Source organism: Dreissena polymorpha, chromosome 3, assembly GCF_020536995.1.
Source record: "Dreissena polymorpha isolate Duluth1 chromosome 3, UMN_Dpol_1.0, whole genome shotgun sequence".
Taxonomy (NCBI): domain Eukaryota; kingdom Metazoa; phylum Mollusca; class Bivalvia; order Myida; family Dreissenidae; genus Dreissena; species Dreissena polymorpha.
The window spans coordinates 20,335,595-20,359,725 of record NC_068357.1 but is presented as its reverse complement, the minus strand read 5'-3'; the positions used below and the strand labels follow the sequence as shown (position 1 = coordinate 20,359,725).

The following is a 24,131-nucleotide window of genomic DNA, read 5'->3' as shown; positions in this document are numbered from 1 at the left end:
TTACTTTGAAAACAAATAATATAATTACCCAGTAATTTGTTATGAACTATTAGTACCACTTGGTTTAATTGTCATTCTTTTGTGGCACACATTGAATTTGGAAACATTTCAATAGTTATTTTGAAACATTATTTCGAACTTTGATTCAAAGCAATTAAACCTTATTCAGAGTTTTAAATAAGGATACAATATTGAAATATTATCATACAATTGGAAAAACATTATGAAAAAAAAATAATAAAAAAATCGCGTGGCTACTTTATTTACAATAAAATTCAGAGTTGAAAGAATGCCATCTTAACCCATTTATGCCTAGTGGACTCTCCCATCCTTCTAAATTGGATCAATTTATTTCCAAAATTAGGGATGTCTAGTATATTTATTTCTATATTTAGAATATTTCTTACAGAAATTCCTTTCAGCAAACAGTGCAGACCCTGATGAGACGCCACATCATGCGGCGTCTCATCTGGGTCTGCGCTGTTTGCCAATGCCTTTTTTCTAGACGCTAGGCATAAATGGGTTAAAATATAGATGGATACCAGAGGCATAACAACAAAAATCCAACCAACATCAGCCTAAACAGCCAATAATTGTAATATAAGAAAAATTGTCAAGTTGCCTGTCTATAATATCAGAGCAAGGTCCATATATAGCTGTAGCATGATAGATTGATATAATTATTTTATACTTTTCAATGATACACTATTTTATATATATGTAAGGACACTCCAACAAATATTTGTCTGTGTCTCAAAATGTATGAGCACTTTTAATGAAACATCCGGCATATGTTCTTAAATTTAGCTAAGAAATCCTGTTTACATTTCAATACACAATTATCAAGCTTTAAAAAAAAAGATCACGTTTGTAATTCGTAAGATTTCAATAGCAAGGTCAAATTTGATTACTTGAAACAATATGGGAATAGTTCACCGACTAAAATAACCTATAATTTGGATGACGCTTTCAGCCTAGACTAGATTTTTCTTTTGAAGAGACTTCCTTTAAATAAAAAATTATATAAAAGCTGTAAGTGTTGTCACTAATAAGCCTGTGCAGTCAGCACAGTCAACACTTTACACACATGCATTAAGCCCCATTTTCCCAGAGCAAAGACAATTTAGTGTAAAATTGCCACTTGAGGCAATGATAATTGTAGTTACCTGCATGATGAATGACTAAAATCCAACAAATGCTTATATTATCCAAAATATACTCGGCTTGCAATTAAAGAAAACTAAAATAAAGATTGTAAATGCTGCTTTTTGCGTTAATACATTTTACATCTAAATTCCGAACTTTAATGGAACACTTAAGGTCTGTTATCTTCTGTAAATACGAAAACTATGTGCTCACATTCACTTGCAAACAAAAGATTAATGCTTTTAGTATTTAATATCCACTACTTAATATCCAGCTCTTTCGAAAGGTATTATTCCTCTCAAGATGTTGTAATTATAGATTCACCACTGGTTCTTCATCGATTATTGTGACAAATCAGTATTTCATTGAAGTAAGAAATAATTGAACACCCATTTAAATGCAAATTTGCGTGTTGTATATACCATCTCTTCTAATTAACATTTGAGTTTGATTAGAGTGAGCAATATTATCTTGTGAGATTTAAATTTAATCAGCTAAGCTGAAGTATCCCAGCGTGCAATAATAGGTTCAATAAAGGGTGACTGATTTGTAGGAGATTTAATTAATAACTTTCAAGACAAAATGCCAGAGGGATTAACGGAAACCAATAACACAGTGTTACAATGCATTAAAAACTTTATGGGGATTTTGTTTATAATAAGAGCATTGTACTGCTTACCTGCTTATGTAAAGAAACAATCTCCAAATGACAATTATCCGTAATTATCCTCGGGAGGTAAAACAGAATGTAAATACATATTGAAGTACATGAGCATCAAATAAAATCTGTCAGAACATTTTCGTCTAAAATTCTACAGTGAATATCTTAAAAGCAGAAGCTATATTTGAAATCTACTTCAGTTTTTGTTATTGCTTGTCATTAGAGACAGTACGCATACAGCAAGGTGGACCAATTACATTGTACCCTCAATATACCAGGATTAAAATCTGTTGAAAATAACTGCAGAAACATAGATCTGAGATCAGAAGGCTAAAACCAATAAAGTGTAAAATGATAAAGAATGTTAATGATCGACCTGTTATCAATAGATACACAAACCTATTGTGCACTCATGGGGCAAATTCTTAAAAGCTTGAACTTATATTTAGACTCAGTCTGCTTAATTTTTGTGGACAGAATAATGTATATTTCAGTCACTAATTGATTCTATAAATATGCAAAATAAAGATAGCATTAAAATTTTTGAAGTTATTGTTAATATGCAAAATAAAAGACAGGATTAACAATGTTTAAGTTATTTTTAAAGATACCAATCAGAAGACTATGTTTGGCTGTTATTACCTGTAACCTTGAACATTCGTTATATAACATGTAAATCCGTTATTTTTTTTTAAGAAGAATACATGAACCTCGCTGTGGGAAAACTGGGCTTAATGCATGTGCTTTAAGCGTTGTCCCAGCCAGTGCAATCAGCACAGGCTAATCAGGGAGGAAACTTTGCCTTAACTGGATATTAGGTAAGAAGAGACTTTCTTGAAACAATTCCAAAAAAGCCGAAAGTGTCGTTCATGATTAGCCTGTGTGGACTATACAGGTGCATTAAGTGGTAGCAGTGGTCTAATGTAGGAGCAGTGGTCTAATGTGGGAGCAGTGGTCTAATGTGGGAGCAGTGGTCTAATGTAGGAGCAGTGGTCTAATGTAGGAGCAGTGGTCTAATGTAGGAGCAGTGGTCTAATGTGGGAGCAGTGGTCTAATGTGGGAGCAGTGGTCTAATGTGGGAGCAGTGGTCTAATGTGGTAGCAGTGGTCTAATGTGGGAGCAGTGGTCTAATGTGGTAGCAGTGGTCTAATGTGGGAGCAGTGGTCTAATGTGGGAGCAGTGGTCTAATGTGGGAGCAGTGGTCTAATGTGGGAGCAGTGGTCTAATGTGGTAGCAGTGGTCTCATGTGGTAGCAGTGGTCTAATGTGGTAGCAGTGGTCTAATGTGGGAGCAGTGGTCTAATGTGGTAGCAGTGGTCTAATGTGGGAGCAGTGGTCTAATGTGGGAGCAGTGGTCTAATGTGGGAGCAGTGGTCTAATGTGGGAGCAGTGGTCTAATGTGGGAGCAGTGGTCTAATGTGGTAGCAGTGGTCTAATGTGGGAGCAGTGGTCTAATGTGGTAGCAGTGGTCTAATGTGGGAGCAGTGGTCTAATGTGGGAGCAGTGGTCTAATGTGGTAGCAGTGGTCTAATGTGGGAGCAGTGGTCTAATGTGGTAGCAGTGGTCTAATGTGGTAGCAGTGGTCTAATGTGGGAGCAGTGGTCTCATGTGGTAGCAGTGGTCTAATGTGGGAGCAGTGGTCTAATGTGGGAGCAGTGGTCTAATGTTGGAGCAGTGGTCTAATGTGGGAGCAGTGGTCTAATGTGGAGCAGTGGTCTAATGTGGGAGCAGTGGTCTAATGTGGTAGCAGTGGTCTAATGTGGGAGCAGTGGTCTAATGTGGGAGCAGTGGTCTAATGTGGTAGCAGTGGTCTAATGTGGGAGCAGTGGTCTAATGTGGTAGCAGTGGTCTAATGTGGTAGCAGTGGTCTAATGTGGTAGCAGTGGTCTAATGTGGTAGCAGTGGTCTAATGTGGGAGCAGTGGTCTAATGTGGTAGCAGTGGTCTAATGTGGGAGCAGTGGTCTAATGTGGAGCAGTGGTCTAATGTGGGAGCAGTGGTCTAATGTGGGAGCAGTGGTCTAATGTGGGAGCAGTGGTCTAATGTGGGAGCAGTGGTCTAATGTGGGAGCAGTGGTCTAATGTGGGAGCAGTGGTCTAATGTGGGAGCAGTGGTCTAATGTGGGAGCAGTGGTCTAATGTGGGAGCAGTGGTCTAATGTGGGAGCAGTGGTCTAATGTGGGAGCAGTGGTCTAATGTGGGAGCAGTGGTCTAATGTGGGAGCAGTGGTCTAATGTGGTAGCAGTGGTCTAATGTGGTAGCAGTGGTCTAATGTGGGAGCAGTGGTCTAATGTGGTAGCAGTGGTCTAATGTGGGAGCAGTGGTCTAATGGGGGAGCAGTGGTCTAATGTGGGAGCAGTGGTCTAATGTGGGAGCAGTGGTCTAATGTGGGAGCAGTGGTCTAATGTGGGAACAGTGGTCTAATGGTAGGATGCTGGCTTAGGGATCGAGAGGTCACGGGTTTTAATACTGCCCTGACCACTGGAATTCCTTGAGCAAGAAATTTATCCCACATCTGCTCCTCTTCACCCAGGTGTATAAATGGGTGCCTGTGCGGGAAATAAGCCAATGTGCCGTGGCTGCATACTGTTAACGGACGACTTATGACCCAGTGATCGAGACAAAATGTAAAGCGCCTTTGAACGCACATCGAGTATGAAAAGGGCGCTATATAAATGTGGTATAAACAACAACAAAAAAAATTAAGCCCAGTTTTCCCAGCATGAGGTTCATTTTAACGGCAGCGGTGGTGTAGTGGATGTGTTGTCCAGCTTGCGATCAGCAGCGGTTCACACAAATTCTGTTACGACCTTATATCTATACAACATCAATCAGTTACATTTACATGCATGAACATATTTCTCGTTAATCTTGTGTTTCTTTGTTTGTTTATTTCGCTTGATTTTTTAAATTATATTTCTCGTTAATCATGTGTTTCTTTGTTTGTTTATTTCTCTTGATTTTTTCGCTTTTGCGGCACTATTTTAGTCATACCATGAAGTTCAATTTAACCAACTCAATTTTCCTGGTCTAGCTGTTAAGGCCTGGCAATCATGGACACTATTCAACATTAATGATTTATGTACATAAAACCATAATGGAGCCTTGTTCTGGAAAAATTGGGCTTAATGTATGTGTGTAAATTGTCATCACAGATTAGCCTGTGCTGTTTGCACAGCCCATTCATGGACAACACTTTCTGCTATTGTGGCATTTTTTGTTTTAAGATCAATTATAAACCAAAATCAAGTCTTATCCTAAATTGTCATTCTTGATTAGCCTAAATGTAGTAAGGTTAATTTCTTATCTCCCTTTTTACATAACATCCATTTACTTCTTTGTGGGAATTTCGTCCTCTTGTCAGTGTTCGTTCACCCATGAAAGCTCGTGCAATTGTGGTCATGTCCAATCGTTATTTAGAATTGATCCGATGCAAGATTTTTATTGGTCATTCAAATGTACCTGCTGATTTCATTATGAAATTACTGACCACGCTTGCATTTGCCAAGATCGTCTAGCGGACGCAAGTCCATAGTCGTTGTTTTATTCCAACCTGGTCTTTTCCGTCATGGCTATATTGGTGAGCGTCAATAAATAATATTAAACCTCCACGGCTTTGATTGAATGATGTGCCCCCACACCTACTACATATGGGAACTGCTAGAAGGCTAAAGGAATCATAAATTTGTTATCAATTGTATCATTTTTAAGAAAAGTGCGTTTAAAAAAAAAATCAAAGAATGTGCAATAATAAGTACATTTTTTTTATAACTATGATAGTATTTCTGTTATTTTCAACTTGGAAATCCTTGTTATGTTACTGCTTTAAATTATGTTAATTTTTTTTACTGGTTTTACATAAATTTATTAACAGGTTCATCGTTTATTTTTCTATGTATTTTATAAATGATTTGTTTATCCAAAGATTATGAATTGGTGAAGTTTATTTAAGCACAAGGTAAATGCATTTTGTGTTGTAGTTTTGTGAAAAGAAACACCCAGACAAATGAAATCTAAATCCACTGATTTCAAGTCATTAAATCTCGTGCAAGTAAATCACAGTGATACACATACTGATGAATGGTCTGAATCACTTGAAACAATTCAAATCCAGATTTTAAAGGGACTGTCAATGGCGATTGACGAAAAAAGAAAAGTTCTAAAATACCGTATTTTGTTACAATTATTAGTTTATATTGATTAAAATATCACGACTGGTATATAACATAACTTGAAAAAAGTTCTTAAGTTTTCATATTTTCAGAATATTCGGTAATAAATTTTACTGGGTATGTCTACCAGGTAACTACCAGTTAACTATAAATAACGCAAGTAGATTGATCATCATCGTCATGTGGTTAACCCAGGAATGCAAATTGTGCATGCCTAGTTGATTGTAAACATATTGTATATATAAAATGATCAATCTACTTGCGTTATTTATAGTGTGTATATTGTTATGTCACCTATTTTCGCCATGTACTTTTGATTTCACATTGCAAAATTTTATTACCGAAAATACTGAAAATATGAACTTTTTTCAAGTAATGTAATGTACCAGTCGTGATATTTTAATCATTATAAACTAATAATTGTAAAAAAATACGGTATTTTAAAACTTTTCTTTTTTCGTCAATCGCGATTGTCAGTTCCTATTAGTCCTGATGACATGTAAAGGGACTGATAAGTTTTGCCAACTGTACTGTAAATAAAGAGTGTGAGTAAGAAATAAAAAGTCTTTAAAACACATTTTTGCGTTGAAATTAATGTTGAGGTGGCACACTTAAATATGATACAAGATGACCAAAATGATCACTTCTCAGACCCATTTATATACTATTAAAAGGATTGCAAATGGGGAATTCATATTATGCAAACAAATATTTCAACAGATTATAAAGAAAACACTCATAGTCTGTATTTTACTTCCAGAAGCAGTTAAACAACTTGAGTTACGCTCTAGGAAAACCCTTTTTATTCATGAACGTAAAGTTTTTGCCCAAGATTAGCCTGAGCAGTCCACACTTATCTGAGCAGTCCACACTTATCTGAGCAGTCCACACTTATCTGAGCAGTCCACACTTATCTGAGCAGTCCACACTTATCTGAGCAGTCCACACTTATCTGAGCAGGCTAATCTGGGACGACATTTTACATACAGGCATAAATTGTTTTCCCAAAGCAGTGAATAGTAAACCAAGCCATACTTACGGCAACTTTTCCAATGCCTCCTGCAGTATCTGCAACTCTTTCTGCGGATCAGCGAAGGAAGCGTCTGAGCCCAGGCTGTCATCCGTATCATAGCAACCCAGCATCTCACTGCTGGTTCCAACGCCGACCTCCTTTGTTTCTACGAGGGGACTTCTGTATAGTTCCATACTAAATGAGGGTGCAGTGTTCTCAGCATTTTCATTGAGTTTCATATCATGGGTGTCCACATTTTTTTGAAAATTTCCGGATGATTCTATATTTGGAGAGCTCATAATTTTCTGAAGATTCTCTTCTGGTTCCATATTTAGAAAGCAAACCATTTTCTGAGATTTTTCATCTGGTGACATATTAACAGAGCAATCATTTTTCATACAGCCTTTTTCTTCTTCAGTATTTTGGGAGCAATAATTGTTCTGGGGACTTTGGTCCAGTTCAGTATTTTTCAAGCAACCATCTAGATCCACATTTAAAGCAAAACTACTTTTCTGAGGACTTTCCAAAAATTCCTCACTCTGTGGGCTAGAAGTTTTCTCAGACATGTCATCATGTTCCATAATTGGGGAGGGAACGTTGTTTTGAGTATTTCTTTCTAGTTCAGTAGCTTGCATGTGAACATTTGTCTGAGGATCATTTGCAGTCATCCCATCATCACTTTCTTGGTACTGTACATCTATATTTGCTCTATCTTCTTTGTTATTGTGAACGACTGTGGACCATGGACATATTCTACCAACTACACTTTCTACTTCTAACATTTGTTGAGCAAGGAATTCAGCAACAACATTAACATGTGTATTATTCATCTTGTGTAAATCATGTTCATACTCTTCTCCTTCTAGTTCCAAGTGTTCTGGAATATTAGCAACTGTGTCCATTTCACTTATGGTATTTCCAACCAGTTTTTGGTGGTCAATTTTAACAAACTTATTCAAAACATGATCAAAGAAGTCAGAATTATCCAAATCATTTTTCAAGCAATCATGAAGTTCAACATTTAAAGCACAAGTGCTTTTCTCAGAACCTTCCTCAGGTTCAACACTCAGTAAACTGGCAGTTTTCTCAGACTTGTCATCAAGTTCCATACTTGTAGAGTGAACATTTTTCGGAGTATTTCTGTCTAGTTCAGCTGTTTGCATGTGAACATTTGCCTGGGGATCATTTGCATTCATGTCATCATCAATTTCTTGGTACTGTACATCCATATTTACTTTATCTTCTTCAATACTGTGAAAGACTCTGGACCATGGTGATGTATTACCACCTACACTTTCTACCTGCACCATTTGTTCAGCAAGGAATTCAGCAACAACATTTGACATAATATTGCCAATTCCAACATTATTATTATTCATGTTGTTTATATCATCTTCAAACTCTTCACACTCTAGTTCTGTTTGTTCTGGAATTTTATCCACAGTGTCCATTTTACTTACAGTATTTCCAACCAGTTTTTGGTGGTCTATTGAAACAGACTTGTTCAAAACATGATCAAAGAAGTCAGAATTAGCCAAATCATTTTTCAAGCAATCATGTAGTTCCACATTTAAAGCACAAGCGCTTTTCTCAGAACCTTCCTCAGGTTCAACACTCAGTGGACTGGCAGTTTTCTCAGACTTGTCATCAAGTTCCATACTTGTAGAGTGAACATTTTTCGGAGTATTTCTGTCTAGTTCAGCTGTTTGCATGTGAACATTTGCCTGAGGATCATTTGCATTCATGCCATAATCAATTTCTTGATACTGTACATCCATATTTTCTTTATCTTCTTCATTACTGTAAACGACTCTGGACCATGGTGATGTATTACCACATACACTTTCTACCTGCACCATTTGTTCAGCAAGGAATTCAGCAACAACATTTGACATAATTTTGCCAATTCCAACATTATTATTATTCATGTTGTCTATATCATCTTCAAACTCTTCACACTCTAGTTCTGTTTGTTCTGGAATTTTATCCACAGTGTCCATTTTACTAACGGTATTTCCAACCAGTTTTTGGTGGTCTATTGTAAAAGAATTGTCCAAAATGTGATCGAAGCAGTCAGAATTGATCAATTCATTCTCCAAGCAACCATCTAGTTCCATATTTACAGCACAAGCATTTTTCTGAGGACATTCCCCATGTTCCAAACTCTGTGAGCTAGCAGTTTTCTCAGCCATGTCATCATGCTCCATATTTGGGGTGTGAACATTTTTGTGAGTATTTCTGTCTACTTCAGTAGTTTGCTGGCAAACATTTGCCAAAACATCAGTTGCATTCAAGCCATCATCAATTTCTTGAAATTGTACATCCATTTTTGCTTCATTTTGTTTGTTACTGTGAAAGACTCTGGACAATGGAAATATATTACCCCCTGTACCTTCTACTTCCAGCATCTGTTGAGCAAGGAATTCGGCAACAACATTTGACATAACATTGCCAGTTTCAACACCATTTTTAACAGTATTATTATTCATCTTGTCTGATTCTTCATCAAACTCATCAACTTCTTGATCCATTTGTTCTTGAATTTTAGTGTCCATTTCAGTGACAGTACTTCCAAACCAATTTTGGTTGTCCATTGTAACAGACTTGTCCAAAACATTATCTAAGAAGTCAGAATTGATGAAATCATTGCTTTCGCATTTTGTCAAAATAGCACCACCTTCAAAATCTTCCATTTGTACAAGTGAAACTTCTTGGTTTGTTGTTGTTGCTTCAACAACTGAAGGTTCTTTGATTGTTTGATATTCCCCAATTTCCTCAAGATCAATTTTATTGTCCTCAATTGGAAGAGCAGCATATAAAACACTGTCCACTTCCTCTTGATTGGCATCTAATTGAACACATTTAAGAACGTCTCCATTACCTTGTTCTTCTGTTTTAAAGCCATGATGAATATCCAATTTTGCCATACCACCTGAATTGAAATGTTCTGTTAATGAGTATGTGAGCAAAGGCTGGCCAGGCTGGTCACTAAAATAACTGTTCACGGATTTGCTGTGCTCATTTTCTAATGAATCAGCACTTAAATCGGAATTCAAAGAATCATCTGAGAAACTAGACATATCAGATGTATAATGATTATCACAGATATCAACATCAGCTGAAGAGTCGAGTTTCGGCCTTTTAATAGTTAAACCATCTACATTCATATCCTCTCCAGACCTCGAGTGTTTAAGAGATAATTCAGGCTCATGCATAAGGCCAAAATCTGCTGTAGCATTTTCAGTAACTGAAAGTCCTTTAGTCTCCTCAAAATACTCATTTTCTGCAGAGATTTCAATAGGTTTATCACATTCTAAATCAATCTCTGTACTCCCATCATTGCCTAAACAAAGGTTTAAGTCATTGTCACTTCCCTCATTCACCATCAAATCAATATTATCAGTTTCTGAATCATCCCTGTGAGCCTGATGCTCCAGTTGTTCTGTATACTGTTCATAGGCAAGCATCATAACACTTGAGTCAGGTGCAGAATGACACCGGGTAAAATCCTCGTCACCTTGAGATCTTCCCTTTCTTGCTCTCTTGTTAACTATGTATGACCTTGGATCACCATGTTCTTGTCGAGGTGAATTGCAATCTTCACTTTCGTTAGTAGATTCAGGAACGCTTGCAAGACTTATAGCACTGGTGGCGTGCCGACTTGGAGACAAACCATGCCTTGAAGGTCCAACAATGCTCAGTCGATCAGGAGATAGTGTTCCCAAGGGTCGGCTTGGCATCAGTCTGTCTTTCTCACCTGTTTTCTTAGGTTTACTCACTATTTCTGAAGTGCCATTGTTTTTATCAGATTTTGTGTTGTGTTTTCTGTGTTTTTCTTTTTTATCCACTGGCATGTTCTTAGCTTCCAAATCTTTGACAGTATTATTACTATTCTTTCTGACAGATCCTTCTTGCTGTCTGGCATTGAGCAATCCAGGCAAAGCTTTGGGTTTTACAGGACCAGCAGATCGTAAGCTGCTGTTAAAGGTTTCATCATTTTTCCGTAACTGTCGTCTGCTTGGAGCTGGGCTTGTTTCCTTTTCCTTCACCTTTGGAACATACTTGAACTTTGGCTCCGGAGGTGTGTACAGTCTTCTGGTGACATCTTTAGCTACTGAGGACAGTTTGGTGTCTTTGTCATTGCAGACAGAGGTATTAGACTCCAAATCTTCACCGGGCCTCTTCCTTCCTGAGTCCGTTGATTTTTTGGGTTCATTGGTCTTGGATCCTTGATCTGAGTGCTCAGCATGATCACCGGCAGTCTGAAACAGTATCATATGTACACAGGTAGATTGATTGATAGTGAGAAACAAATGAGCCTCACTCTGCATTAATAGGGCTAATGCATGTGAGTAAAGTGTCGTCCCAGATCAGCCTTTGCAGTCCACACAGCATAATCATACATGACAGTTTCAGCTTTTAAAAGAAGTATCTTCTTAGCAAAAATCCAGTTTATGCAGAATGTGTCATCCCTGATTAGCCTGTGCAGAATGTCCGTCTGGTGCAGACCTTCCCATAATATACCATTTTGATATAGGCGAATAAAAACTGGTTTCTGTTATACTAAATAAGACAAATAAATAATATTATAATTATTTGACCCCATGAACATACATATAACCTAACAAAATCTCAAATACAAAGCATTCATAAGGGATAAACAATTTAACAACTCCTTCATACCTCTATATCATACATGCTTGCAGTCTTATGAGGCCCTTCCCCAACTCCCAAGCCTTGTTGGGCCATTGTGGGGTCAAGAAGGGTCATCTTGGGATCAAGCAGGGTCATTTCGCTAGTGGCTGACCTCAGGGGGTGAAAGCGGGCGGAGCCGACACTGATGAGTTCCTCGTTCTCCTGGATGTAGACCTCCAGCTGCACCTCTCGCTCTTGTAGCTTGTGAACTGTCTCACGCTGGGAACAAAACAACACATATTGTAGGATAGCAAATATTGTAAGGTAGCAAATATTGTAGAATAGCAAATATTATTGGATAGCAAACATTGTAGGAGAGCAAATATTGTAGGATCAAAAATGTTTTAGGAGAGCAAATATTGTATGATAGCAAATATTGTAGAGCAAATATTGTAGGAGAACTAATATTACAGGAAGGGAAATGTTGTAGGAAAGCAAGTATTGTATGATAGCATATATTTAGAAGAGCAAATATTGTAGGAGAGCATATATTGTAGGACAGCAAGTATTGTAGGAGAGCAAATATTGCTTGTAATCTGTGAACTTTCTCACGCTGTGAAAACAACAGCAAATATTGTAGGATAGCAAATATTGTTGGATAGCAAATATTGTAGCATAGCAAATGCTGTAGAAAAGCAAATAATAAAGGATAGCAAATATTATATGATAACAAACATTATAGGATAGCAAATATTGTACAATAGCAAATATTATAGGACAGTTAATATCTTAGCCACCAACAGCACCTTAGGATTCTGCAGCTTGTGAAATGTCTCAGGCTATGAACAAAATAGCAAATATTATAGAATAGGAAATCTGGTAGGATCAAACAATCCCTATTTGCTGATGACGCAACTTATTTTTTAAATAACAATTACGATTCTTTCCATAACCTAATAGAGTCACTAACCCTTTACGCAATGACATCAGGTCTTAAACTAAACAAAAGTAAATGTACTGTGCTACGAGTAGGTAAATTAAAACAAAGTAATGTTCAATATAAAAAAGAAATGAAATTTAATTGGACATCCGATGAAGCCACAACGTTAGGAGTTACATTCACAAATGATGAAAAGGATACAGTTCTTAAAAACATAATACCTAAATTACAGAATTTTAAAAACTGCTTAAAATCATGGCATCATCGTAAACTTACACTAGTCGGAAAAAACACAGTATTGAAAACGTTTGCACTTCCTAAATTAATATATGTATTAACAGTTCTCCCAAATCCACCAAGTGATGTTATTAACGATATAAAATCAGCAATATTCAATTTCATATGGGACGGTAAGCCTGATAAAATAAAAAGAACTCAGTTAATTCAATCTGTAGAAAATGGAGGTATCCAATTAACGAACATTGAATCATTCTTGAATGCAATCAAATGCAGCTGGGTTAAACGATACCTAGATAATACCAATACGAGTAAATGGAAATTATTCTACCAGAAAATCCTAAAAAAATATGGTGACTCCTTACTCTTTGAATGTAACATCAGCAATAATATCTTACATGAAATTGCAAACGAAAACATATTTCTGTCTGATGTTCTATCAGCGTGGAGTGATGTCACTCATAACTTAGAGACCCAAACCAGCAGTAAAACAATTTTATGGAACAATAAAGACATAACTTCAAACAATAAGACGTTTTTCTATAAAGACTGGTTTGAACGAAGCATTAAATATGTCGACCAATTATATGACTACAGAATTAAGGATTTCTACTCTTTTGATAATATATGCTACATATAGGGAATACCTTCAAATAATTTTTTGAAGTACTACACACTAATCAAAAGCATACCCATACATATTAAATCGGAAACCAATACAAATAATACACCATGTACTCAAACAACATTTGTAGAAAACATACTTGGAAGAAAAAACAAAACAAATAAAATATTTTACACACTACAAATTAAAAACCCTACTGAAAACTCCAAAATCAAAAATAAATGGCAAGTTCTTTTTGGAGAAAACGAACTTAATTGGAAACACATATTTACCATGCCATATAAAGCAACTATTAAAAGCACACTGAGAAATTTTCAATATAAATACATCCATAGAATTATAGCTACAAATAAATATCTCTTTAAATGTAAATTATCTAACTCAAATCTGTGTGACTTCTGCAGTGAAAACATTGAAACTATAGAACATCTTTTTTGGGAGTGCAAACACATCCAGCCTATTTGGAATCAATTAATATCTTTTCTTGAACAACATCAACTAAACGTAAAACTATCTCTCTTAAATGTAAGTTTCGGAATTAACTCATTGAAATCAATAGACTGTAATAATATTGTAAATTTTATGGTTATATTAATGAAATATTTTATCTTAAACATGAAGTACAAAGAACAAGTACCAAATTTAATTGTTTTGTCCGTAGTCTTAAACTAAAAATTCAAATTGAGAAAGAAATAGCCCTCAGTAATGACACATTACACATCTTTGAACAAAAATGGAATCGGATTAAATTCTCATAATGTTTTGTCCACTTATATACATTTCACTCTAATGTTAGTCTATCTCTCTAAAATAGTTTTGTTTATTTTTTTTATTCTTATTTTTTCAATCAGACAAGATCATTGTGAATATACAACAAAACACACAAGTCCAGTCACGTGAGTATCTTTTCTTTCAACTTTATACAATTCATCATATTTCATAACTATTCCTCTGTTGTTCTTTTCTTTGCTCTCAAAAAAAAATATATATATATTAGCATATCTTGTATAACATGTCTGAACTATATTGCTTTGTACAATCACTATGTTGTATGATCATATACATGTTTACATTGTATGTATGATATTGAATAAAAAAAAAAAAAAAAAAATCTGGTAGGATAGCAAATATAGTCGGAATAGCAAATATGAAACTGAAAATCATGCTCTTGAGGTCTGTGCACTATCTAGCGTTGTGCACACAACAGTTTATTATTAAGAATATAAGATAATGTTGCATATTTAAACTACATAGGTCCGTTATTTTGAATAGTGCCCGGTAGAGATGCGTGGCAACTAGTCAGTTCAGTAAAGTGCCCGCTGACTAGATGAGCGCGCATCTTATAGTGCCTGCTAGAATGTTAGCTATTTGTAACATTTGTGCAAGTTTTAAAACGCAAAGATTGTGTATTATTGTTTTACACCGGTACATATTATTAATAGTAACTGATAAATATTGATGAAATCTATATTGTGTTATATATTTTTATTTCTATTGACATTTATCTATTTGGGGCTACCTGGCTGGTCACTAGTCTGCCATATTCTCAGTGAGGTTTTCTATTTTCTAAATTGAAAATATCTAGACACATGCTGAAACCCAAGTCCTTAACCCTTTGCATGCTGGGAAATTTGTCGTCTGCTAAAATGTCGTCTGCTGAATTTGTAAAATAAGCATTTTCTTCTCTTTTTTTTCAAAGAATACTATCAGAATAGCAAACAGTTTGGATCCAGATGAGACGCCACGTTCTGTGGCGTCTCATCTGGATCCAAACTGTTTGCAAAGGCCTTTAAAATTCAGCTCCAGCGCTTTAAGGGTTAAGGTCAATTATTAGGTTTGAAGGAGTGTGGAATAACGGTATTCAAAAGAACACACAATGTACAATTTCTTCCCAGGATATCAACTCAAGATAGTCTCCATAAACCGAAAGCTTTTTATACAACAGATCTAAAATGGATATGAGCCATGCTTTGAGAAAACAGGGCTTAATGCATTTCCGAAAGTATAATCCAAGATAAATCTGCACAGTCTGCACAGGCTAATCTGGATCACTGTCCACCTAGACTGGATTTTTGTTAAGAAGAGACTTCCTATATCTGAGAAATGCAACAAAAAAGAAAGTGTTCTCCCTGATTAAACTGTGTGGACTACACAGGCTAATCTGGGATGACACTTTATGCATATGCATTAAGCCTCATTTTCTCTGAGCATTGCTAATATGTTTAAACCAACACAAATTCTGAAGCCTGCTTTGAGTCTCATTCTATATGCACATATTCAACCAGATATTGCACGGTCTACATACACTTTATAAAGATCCATCAACTGTTTGCAGTTTTATGCATACTGCCCCAAAATGCAAATAAGTATTCAAATTGTATGCTAACATTTTGTGCTGTAAGGTTCTTAAACAATGGAAAATTATAATAGCGTCTGAAAAAAATATAAGAATTATGTTGACAACCTTTGTTAAAGCAAACAAGGTCTTTAAACATAATCATTATATTCACAAAATCACATAATACATTAAAACAATGTATTAGACAAAATATTACATATCATTTACTATTCCCAACAAGTCAAACAGCAATTTTTATTAAAAATTGCCAAATTACCAGTATAACAATAATCCATAAATTATAGCTGCAGTTAAAGATGAAATAAAAATTATAAATGGAAAACCTTTCCAAAAAAAAGATGAAATATGGAATCAAATGATTATAAAATATTCACAAACAATCATAAGAAAAGAAACAGTAGTAACAATGCGTACCTCTTTATGCCAAGCCATTAAGTTAACAATAAGGGTATGATATGATGTGTTCAAACATTAACAGCCTCATAAAAACTGATTAAATCTCCACATCAATAACACTAAACAACACACTATCACACTGGATGACAATATAATGACAGGATTATCACATTATCACTAACAACTGTCAGAAATGTCCATTGATTTCACTCTAATCTCTGTCTATTCCACAATAAATGGCAGGATACCAAACAATAAAAGATTAATGTACATGTATGAATACTGTAGAATAATTAAATGAAGAAATTTGATTTTATCTTCATTCAATGTATTTGGTCTTTGGACTAATTTATCTTACCATTGGGCAGATCAAAATATTATCTATTAATACTTTTAACACAAGTAAGTAAAAGGAAAACATTTTTTCTTCACCTTAATTTAAGTAATAATTTTACTTTGGTCAAATTGCACACAATGAGACAAGTAAAACAATTGATTTAGTAGATGAACCAGTTCGAAGTGATATTCAATGATATGTATGTAACCTCCTTGAGTAACCTTGAGTAAAAACTTTAATGGAGCAACTTTTCTCAATAAACTCAAAGAATTTGCTTACTATTTAAACTTTATTCACAGACCAGTTTTCCAAGAACATGGCTCACATTATTGATCAAAAGTAAGCAAGGGACAAAATTGTCACAAAATGAGGTTTTCAACTCAAATTGTGACCTTGACCTAGGAGATATTGACATAATTCTTTCGCGCGACACAGCGTTCAATGATGGCAAACAAATGTGCCAAATGATTATAAGATCTCACAATGATTGACATAGTTATGGCCCGGACAAACTCATTTATAGCCATTTTTTACCTTTGAACTCAAAGTGTGACCTTGACCTTGGACATATTAATGGAATTCTTTCGCGCGACACACCGTCCAATGATGGTGAACAAATGTGCCAAATGACTTTAAAATCTCACGATGAACGACATAGTTATGGCTCGGACAAGCTTGTTCCGCCCGACCGCCGACCCACCCGCCCGCCGACATTCGCCAATCTAATAACCAGTTTTTTCCTTTGGAAAACCTAGTTAAAAATGATGGAAACTCATTCTGAAATACCAAATATCAGGTCAGTCAGCTAAGTGCAATCTTCAATATAGAATACACCAGCCACTAAATGTCGTAATATGTAGCATTATGTTATAGGATTACCAAGTTAAAACAGGTGTTGAACTTTTACTATTTTAAATTTGGACCATGCTCTGTGAAAAGGGGGTTTAATGCATGTGAGTAAAGTGTCATCCCAGATTAGCCTGTGCAGTCTGCATCTGCGGACTGCACAGGCTAATCTGGGACGACACTTTACGCACATGCATTAAACCCCCTTTTCACAGAGCACGGTCCATTAAGAATGATAAAAATGGCACATGCTTAACTTAATATCACAAGGAAGAATGCCTCCAAGTTTGAAGGCTGTACATTAAAAAGTGAATGAGAACTCCTCTGAACAGAGTGAAAGACAAATGGACTTACCAACTGACGTCCTGACGAATAGACAGGATGGGAGGACAGAGCAGACAAAACTAGAGTTGTAACGATTCACCCATCATTCGATTCAATTCGATTTCGAAACCAAATGGTCCGATTCGATTATTTTCGATTCGATTCAAATTAAACTATTTGCTGATTATTTTGAAAACTATTTCATGCATGGCTTGTCCAGGGCATGAAGTAAATTTTTGGTATTTGTTATTAACTTAAAATGTTGTACATTTAGAGTGTTTAATTTTTGAAAGTTTAAAAACGCAACATTGTTTCATAAGTAACACATTTATTGAACAACAAGAGGGCCTGAAAGGCCCAAAGTCGCTCACCTGAGATAACAAGATATTATTGGGACAAATCTTCTGACCAAGTTTCACGAAGATCGGAAAATAAATGTGGCCTCTAGAGTGTTAACAAGGTTTTACTATAGCCATATGAGGAAAAATGCCCAGTCCCCTAGCAGCCATGTTTTTCAACCAACCGGCATCATTTTTGAACTCATCCAAGATATTATCCGGATGAATCTTCTGACCAAGTTTCATGAAGATCGGACAGTAAATGTGGCCTCTAAGAGTGTTAACAAGATTTTACTATAGCCATATAAGGAAAAATGCCCCGCTCCTTGGAAGCCATTTTTTTCAAGCAAACATAATTATTTTTGAACTCATCCAAGATATCATTGAGACCAATCTTCTGACCAAATTTCATGAAGATTGGACTATAAATGTGGCCTCTAGAGTTAACAAGGTTTTACTATAGCCATATATAGCCAACTAAGGAAAAATGCCTCGCCCCTGGTGGCCATGTTTTTAAATCAACCAAAACCATTTTCGAACTCATCCAAGATATCATTGGGACAAATCTTCTGACCAAGTTTCATGATGATCGGAAAATAAATGTGACCTCTAGAGTGTTAACAAGGTTTTACTGTAGCCATATAAGGAAAATAGCCCGCCCCCATGGTGGCCATGTTTTTCAACCAACCGGCATCATTTTTGAACTCGTCCAAGATATTATTGGGATGAATCTTCTGACCGAGTTTCATGAAGATCGGACCGTTAATGTGGTCTCTAGAGTGTTAACAAGATTTTACTATAGCCTTTTTAGCCATATAAGGAAAAATGCCCCGCCCCTTGGCGGCCATGTTTTTCAAGCAAACATAACCATTTTCAAACTCATGCAAGATATCATTAAGACAAATCTTCTGGCCATATTTCATCAAGATTGGAAAATAAATGTGGCCTCTAGAGTGTTAACAAGGTTTTACTATATATAGCCATATAAGGAAAAATGCCCTGCCCCTGGCAGCCATGTTTTTAAACCAACCGGCATCATTTTCAAACTCTTCCAAGATATTATTGGGATGAATCTTCTGACCAAGTTTCATGAAGATTGAACAATAAATGTGGCCTCTAGAGTGTTAACAAGATTTTACTATAGCCATATATAGCCATATAAGGAAAAATGCCCCGCCTCTTGGCAGCCATGTTTTTCAAGCAAAGGTTACCATTTTTGAACTCTTCCAAGATATTAGTGGGACAAATCTTCTGAGCAAGTTTCATGAAGATTGGAAAATAAATGTGGCCTCTAGAGTGTTAACAAGGTTTTACAATAGCCATATAAGGAAAAATGCCCCGCCCCCTGGCGGCCATGTTTTTCAACCAATCGGCATCATTTTCGAACTCATCCAAGATATTATTGGGATGAATCTTCTGACCAAGTTTTATGAAGATCAGACAATAAATGTGGCCTCTAGAGTGTTAACAAGATTTTACTATAGCCATATATAGCCATATAAGGAAATATGCCCGCCCCTTGGCAGCCATGTTTTTCAAGCAAACGTAACCATTTTCGAACTCATCCAAGATATTATTGAAACCAATCTTCTGACCAAATTTCATGAAGATTGGACAATAAATGTGGCCTCTAGAGAGTTAACAAGGCAAATGTTGACGCCGCACAACGCACAATGCACAACGGACGACGGACAAAAAGCGATCACATAAGCTCACCATGAGCACGTTGTGCTCAGGTGAGCTAAAAATTCCTGTTGAGTTATTTTTAAATAACATTAAATGCACAAATCAAAATGTAAGCACGTAAACAACTTTCAGTTGACTTCTTAACAGAATACACATAGTTTAGTAAACAAACCAAATGTATTTAGGAAAAAATAACGTGGGAGATGAAGATTTCGCATTTGAAATTTCAACCGAGTGTTTTCTCTTTAAATGTTCCCTCAAATTTGTAGTGCTTCCAGATTTATGGTAACTTACGTCAACAAAAGCACGTTTTGCAAGTTGCGTTTGCATCAGAACCTTCGCAAAACCCAAAATGTTCCCATACTTTTTATTTTAATTTTGACGGTGCGTCTTTCAGCGTGATTGAAGAAGCCATTTTACCGGCTGATGTTATGCTCAGCATGTTATTTATTTATTCATTGGATGACATATTGGCTATTGACCAATCACAAGACGTATTACAATTGACAAGAAACTTTAGACGACGGATTTCGAAAGTAAGGTTTAAAATGCGGATCAATCGGGATTGCAGTGAATAAAATCGAAATTGGCCGTATTGGTATCGCAATCGAATCAGCGGCATTGAACCGGTTTTTCAATGCATTGGACCAAATCGTTACAGCTCTAGACAAAACAGAAAGACAGACAAACAGAAAATCAGACGTCAATTGTCGTTTCAGTATGCTGTACATTAAAAAGCCTGCCCACAAGTTTGTGTCTACAGGCCGCCATACAGACAGACAGATATTTGACAGACGTACAGACAGACAGAAAGACGTCTGTGGTGATTCCAGAACAGAACCTATAACTTTGTAACAGGGATTATTACATTCCAGTTTGTTAAGGCCTTAATGAAACTACAAGCAACATACTACTATACTGTTTTTTTCCTTTTTATAACATTCAAGACAGTTAATGAATGACATAATTCAAAAGTCAAAATTTTCTGGCCATTAAATATGGAAACGGATTATTCATACAGTAAAATACAAAATTTTGATCTGGCCTTTGCTATTTGATACACAAAATATACTTTTAATTAAATCTGATTATCTATAGGTTAATAATAAAAGAAATATAAAACACAGTTGTACAGTGCTAGTAAGACATGTCAGTGTAAAAAAGAAATCTTGGAAAAAGGGGCTCAATGCACGTGTATTAAGTGTTGTCCCAGATGAGCCTGTGCAGACTGCACAGGCTTACTTCAGACTACAATGTACACACATGCATTAAGCTTTTTTTCCCCACAGCAAAGCTCAAATACCTGTTTAGCAATGCCGTCAAGATGTGCCTTGTCCTGCTGTTTATAGTCCTCTTCGATTTCATGGATCTTTTTAAGTCTGTGCTCTAATTGTTCCTAAATGGGAGAGGGAAAGTTACATTAACAAACAAACACACCTGATGCTAAGAACATCTTTAGTACTCTTTTCAAGAATTGTACAATTTTCCATTAGCAGCCTGCATCATCTAGTACAGATTTTAAATCGGACAACATTAACCAGTCACTGGTGAAATCCATTTTCATAAATTACACGCTACGATTGTTTCTCATATTTACATTTGTTTTGTTTGTGCATGTTTTGCATGATTTTCATGCGACTATAACAGTATACCAAGTGATGTACACTTTATTGATTTAAATCCCTTCCATTATTGAATTTAAATTATTCATCCAAACGATATTATAACATATAAATATTCATGCATAAAGGTCAGTGACAGATTAATATTGATGAGCTAAATATAGCCAATAAACACAAATAATTGAAAGCTTCTTTGCAAGTTACAAAAATGTATGAGTTGCATTACATACCTCTATCATCCAGAAGTAATGATCTCATTAACAACTGACATCTTTTAAAAGGCATATTACAAATTGTGCAAGTTGTTGTTATGTACAATTGGATATAATACAATAAGCACCTTAAAGGCTACAAACTTGCTTCTTTATTTACCACTGTTGATTAGTCAATAAACGATTGGGACTCACTATTAGAAAACAGGATTTAATGCATGTGCATTAAGTGTCAACACTTTCCACTTAAACTGGATATTCACTAAAACAGACTTCCTGTAAACAAAACAAATACCATACAAGTGAAAAGTGTCGTCCCTGATTCGCCTATGTGGACTGCCATGTTTCACACATGCATTAAGACCCATTTTCCCAGAGCAAGGCTCAACTCTAATTTGTTGCCATCACAGACCTGTGTCATGAGGTAGGCATCGTGTGCATCCTCCTGCTGTATGGCCAGACACTCCTCCGTCTGCTGGTAAGACATGCGGCGGGAAAATTCAGCCGCTTCTAACCGCTCCAATTCAAGCCTGGCAGACGCAGACGACAGATCTAAAACAGTGGAGACAAAGAGACTTATTTAAAATAGATACAACATAATGAGGAAAGGTTGCAGACGCGGGCCAGAGATCTAAAATAGGTGAAATAATGAGAAAAGAATTGTAGTCATAGGCAACAGGTCTTAAATCATTGAGATTATAAGAAAATGATTGCAGAGGAGGGCAACAGATCTAAAAAAGGCAAAGATAATGACAAAACAATTGTTATTCAGCAACGTAATATGTATTCACATGCAGCTTGAACATTCTGCTGCTTCTAACCTTTCTCATTAAAGGGCAACATACAGCAGGCACTCCAGCAGATTTATTGGAAGAAAATTACCGGTAACTGAATCCAGCAGGTCAGGTAGAACATTTTGTTGTGAATTCAAAGGGGTTGTTTCTTCCCAGTCCCCCATCCCTGAGCTTACTGCGACACTCTGCCTTGAGACCGGGTCAGTCTGTATAGCCTCGCTTTGTTGCTGGTTATGGTGTTGTTGCTGTTTTTGTTGTGCTGCAAGCTTCAACAGTTTCTGCTTTTGATCCTTTAACTTCTGTTGAACTGAAAAATAAAATAATTTACAGATACGATATGGTACTAATTTTAGTTTAATAGGTAATGAATTGTGCCAAACTTAAAACTTCCTTCATTTTCATGATTGGAATGAATTACTTAAAACTAACAAAGCTCCACAGTACAAAGGCTGCCTTACATTCTTCCCTCTCCCTCACAAGGCTCTCTCGAGCTGTCTGTATTTCCTGTTCGGCATTCACTCTGGTAAGCTCATTCTCCAAGGCAAGCCTCTCCAACTGTTGCTTCTGCTCCTCAATATCTGCGCGATGTTGCTCGTGTAGCGCATACATCTCCTCCTCATGTTCCTGACGCATTTCCTCAGCCTGCGCAAGCTCCTTCCGTAAACGCTGTAGCTCGTTTCTGTAATGTAACAACACACTTTATGGCATTTCCCCCGCCTAGCTAGTGAAAATGCTCTAGTTAGTTTCTGTAACGTAAAAACTATGGTTTATATCAGATTAAACTGTGCAGTCCACACAGGCGAATCAAGAACACCACTTTACGCTTTAATTGAACTTTTTATTGAAAATCCAGAGTAGGCAGTAAGTGTCTTCCCTGGTTAGCCTTGCGGACTGCTCAGGCTTATCTGGGATGACACTTTTCCAACATGAATTGAGCCCAGTTTTCCCAGAACAAGGGAATATATTGTGATCAAAATACAGATCCTGGAATAGGCCCCTGACACACTTAATATCAATAAAGAAACTACCTTTCATGGGATTATGACATAAGTGCTTTGCTTAAGGTTGGGATACAAGACTCTAAGACCAAAGGTTTGACAAATGAAACAAGACTATTGTCAAGCAATATGGTCCCCTACTGGTGAAACTCCACTATTGTCGGAATTTAAAAAAAAGTTATATTTGTTGCCATAGCAACCAGAATTTTTTACGTAGGAACAAAATGAAATGACGTGCATAATCTCCATATTGCCATCTATTTATGTTTCAAGTTTCATGAAAAATATGAAGAACTTTGAAAGTTATCGCAGGATCCAGAAAAGTGTGACAGACTGACTGACTGACTGACTGACTGACGGACTCACAGCGCAAACCATAAGTCCCCTCCAGTTTCACCGGTAGGGGACAAAAAAAATCCCCTTGGTCAGCGCACCTCATGTACCCTTGGGGAAATAGGAAAATGTTCATAGGTACACACTTTAATCATTAAAAGAAAACAAGAGGGCCATGATGGCCCTGAATCGCTCACCTGACTAACCTTGCTTCATGAACTTAAATTTTATTAGACCCATATACAATCCCAAGCCAAATTTTATTAATTAATACATTCTGACAAAATTTCATTAAGACGTGATGAAAACTGTGACCTCTTTCATCTACACAAGGTTTTACTAGAATTTGCCCGGTGAACTAATTTTTGACCCCAGATGACCCATATACGATCCAAAATCAGATATTATCAAGATAAACATTCTGACCATATTTCATTAAGATCATATGAAAACTATGACCT

The 24,131-nt window shown here is 36.3% G+C and overlaps 1 protein-coding gene across 1 annotated transcript in view; it reads right to left on the bottom strand.

The window, feature by feature from the left end:
• LOC127872071 (uncharacterized) overlaps positions 1-24,131 on the bottom strand; it is an 80,711-nt gene that overhangs the window by 30,482 nt on the left and 26,098 nt on the right. Inside the window, exons 18-23 of the mRNA XM_052415403.1 lie at positions 22,798-23,018; positions 22,428-22,646; positions 21,958-22,097; positions 21,015-21,107; positions 11,672-11,902; positions 7,016-11,250 (exon numbers count right to left, since the gene is read on the bottom strand). Of these exons, the coding sequence (XP_052271363.1) occupies positions 7,016-11,250; positions 11,672-11,902; positions 21,015-21,107; positions 21,958-22,097; positions 22,428-22,646; positions 22,798-23,018 (5,139 nt within the window). The remainder of the gene's footprint in view (positions 1-7,015; positions 11,251-11,671; positions 11,903-21,014; positions 21,108-21,957; positions 22,098-22,427; positions 22,647-22,797; positions 23,019-24,131) is intronic.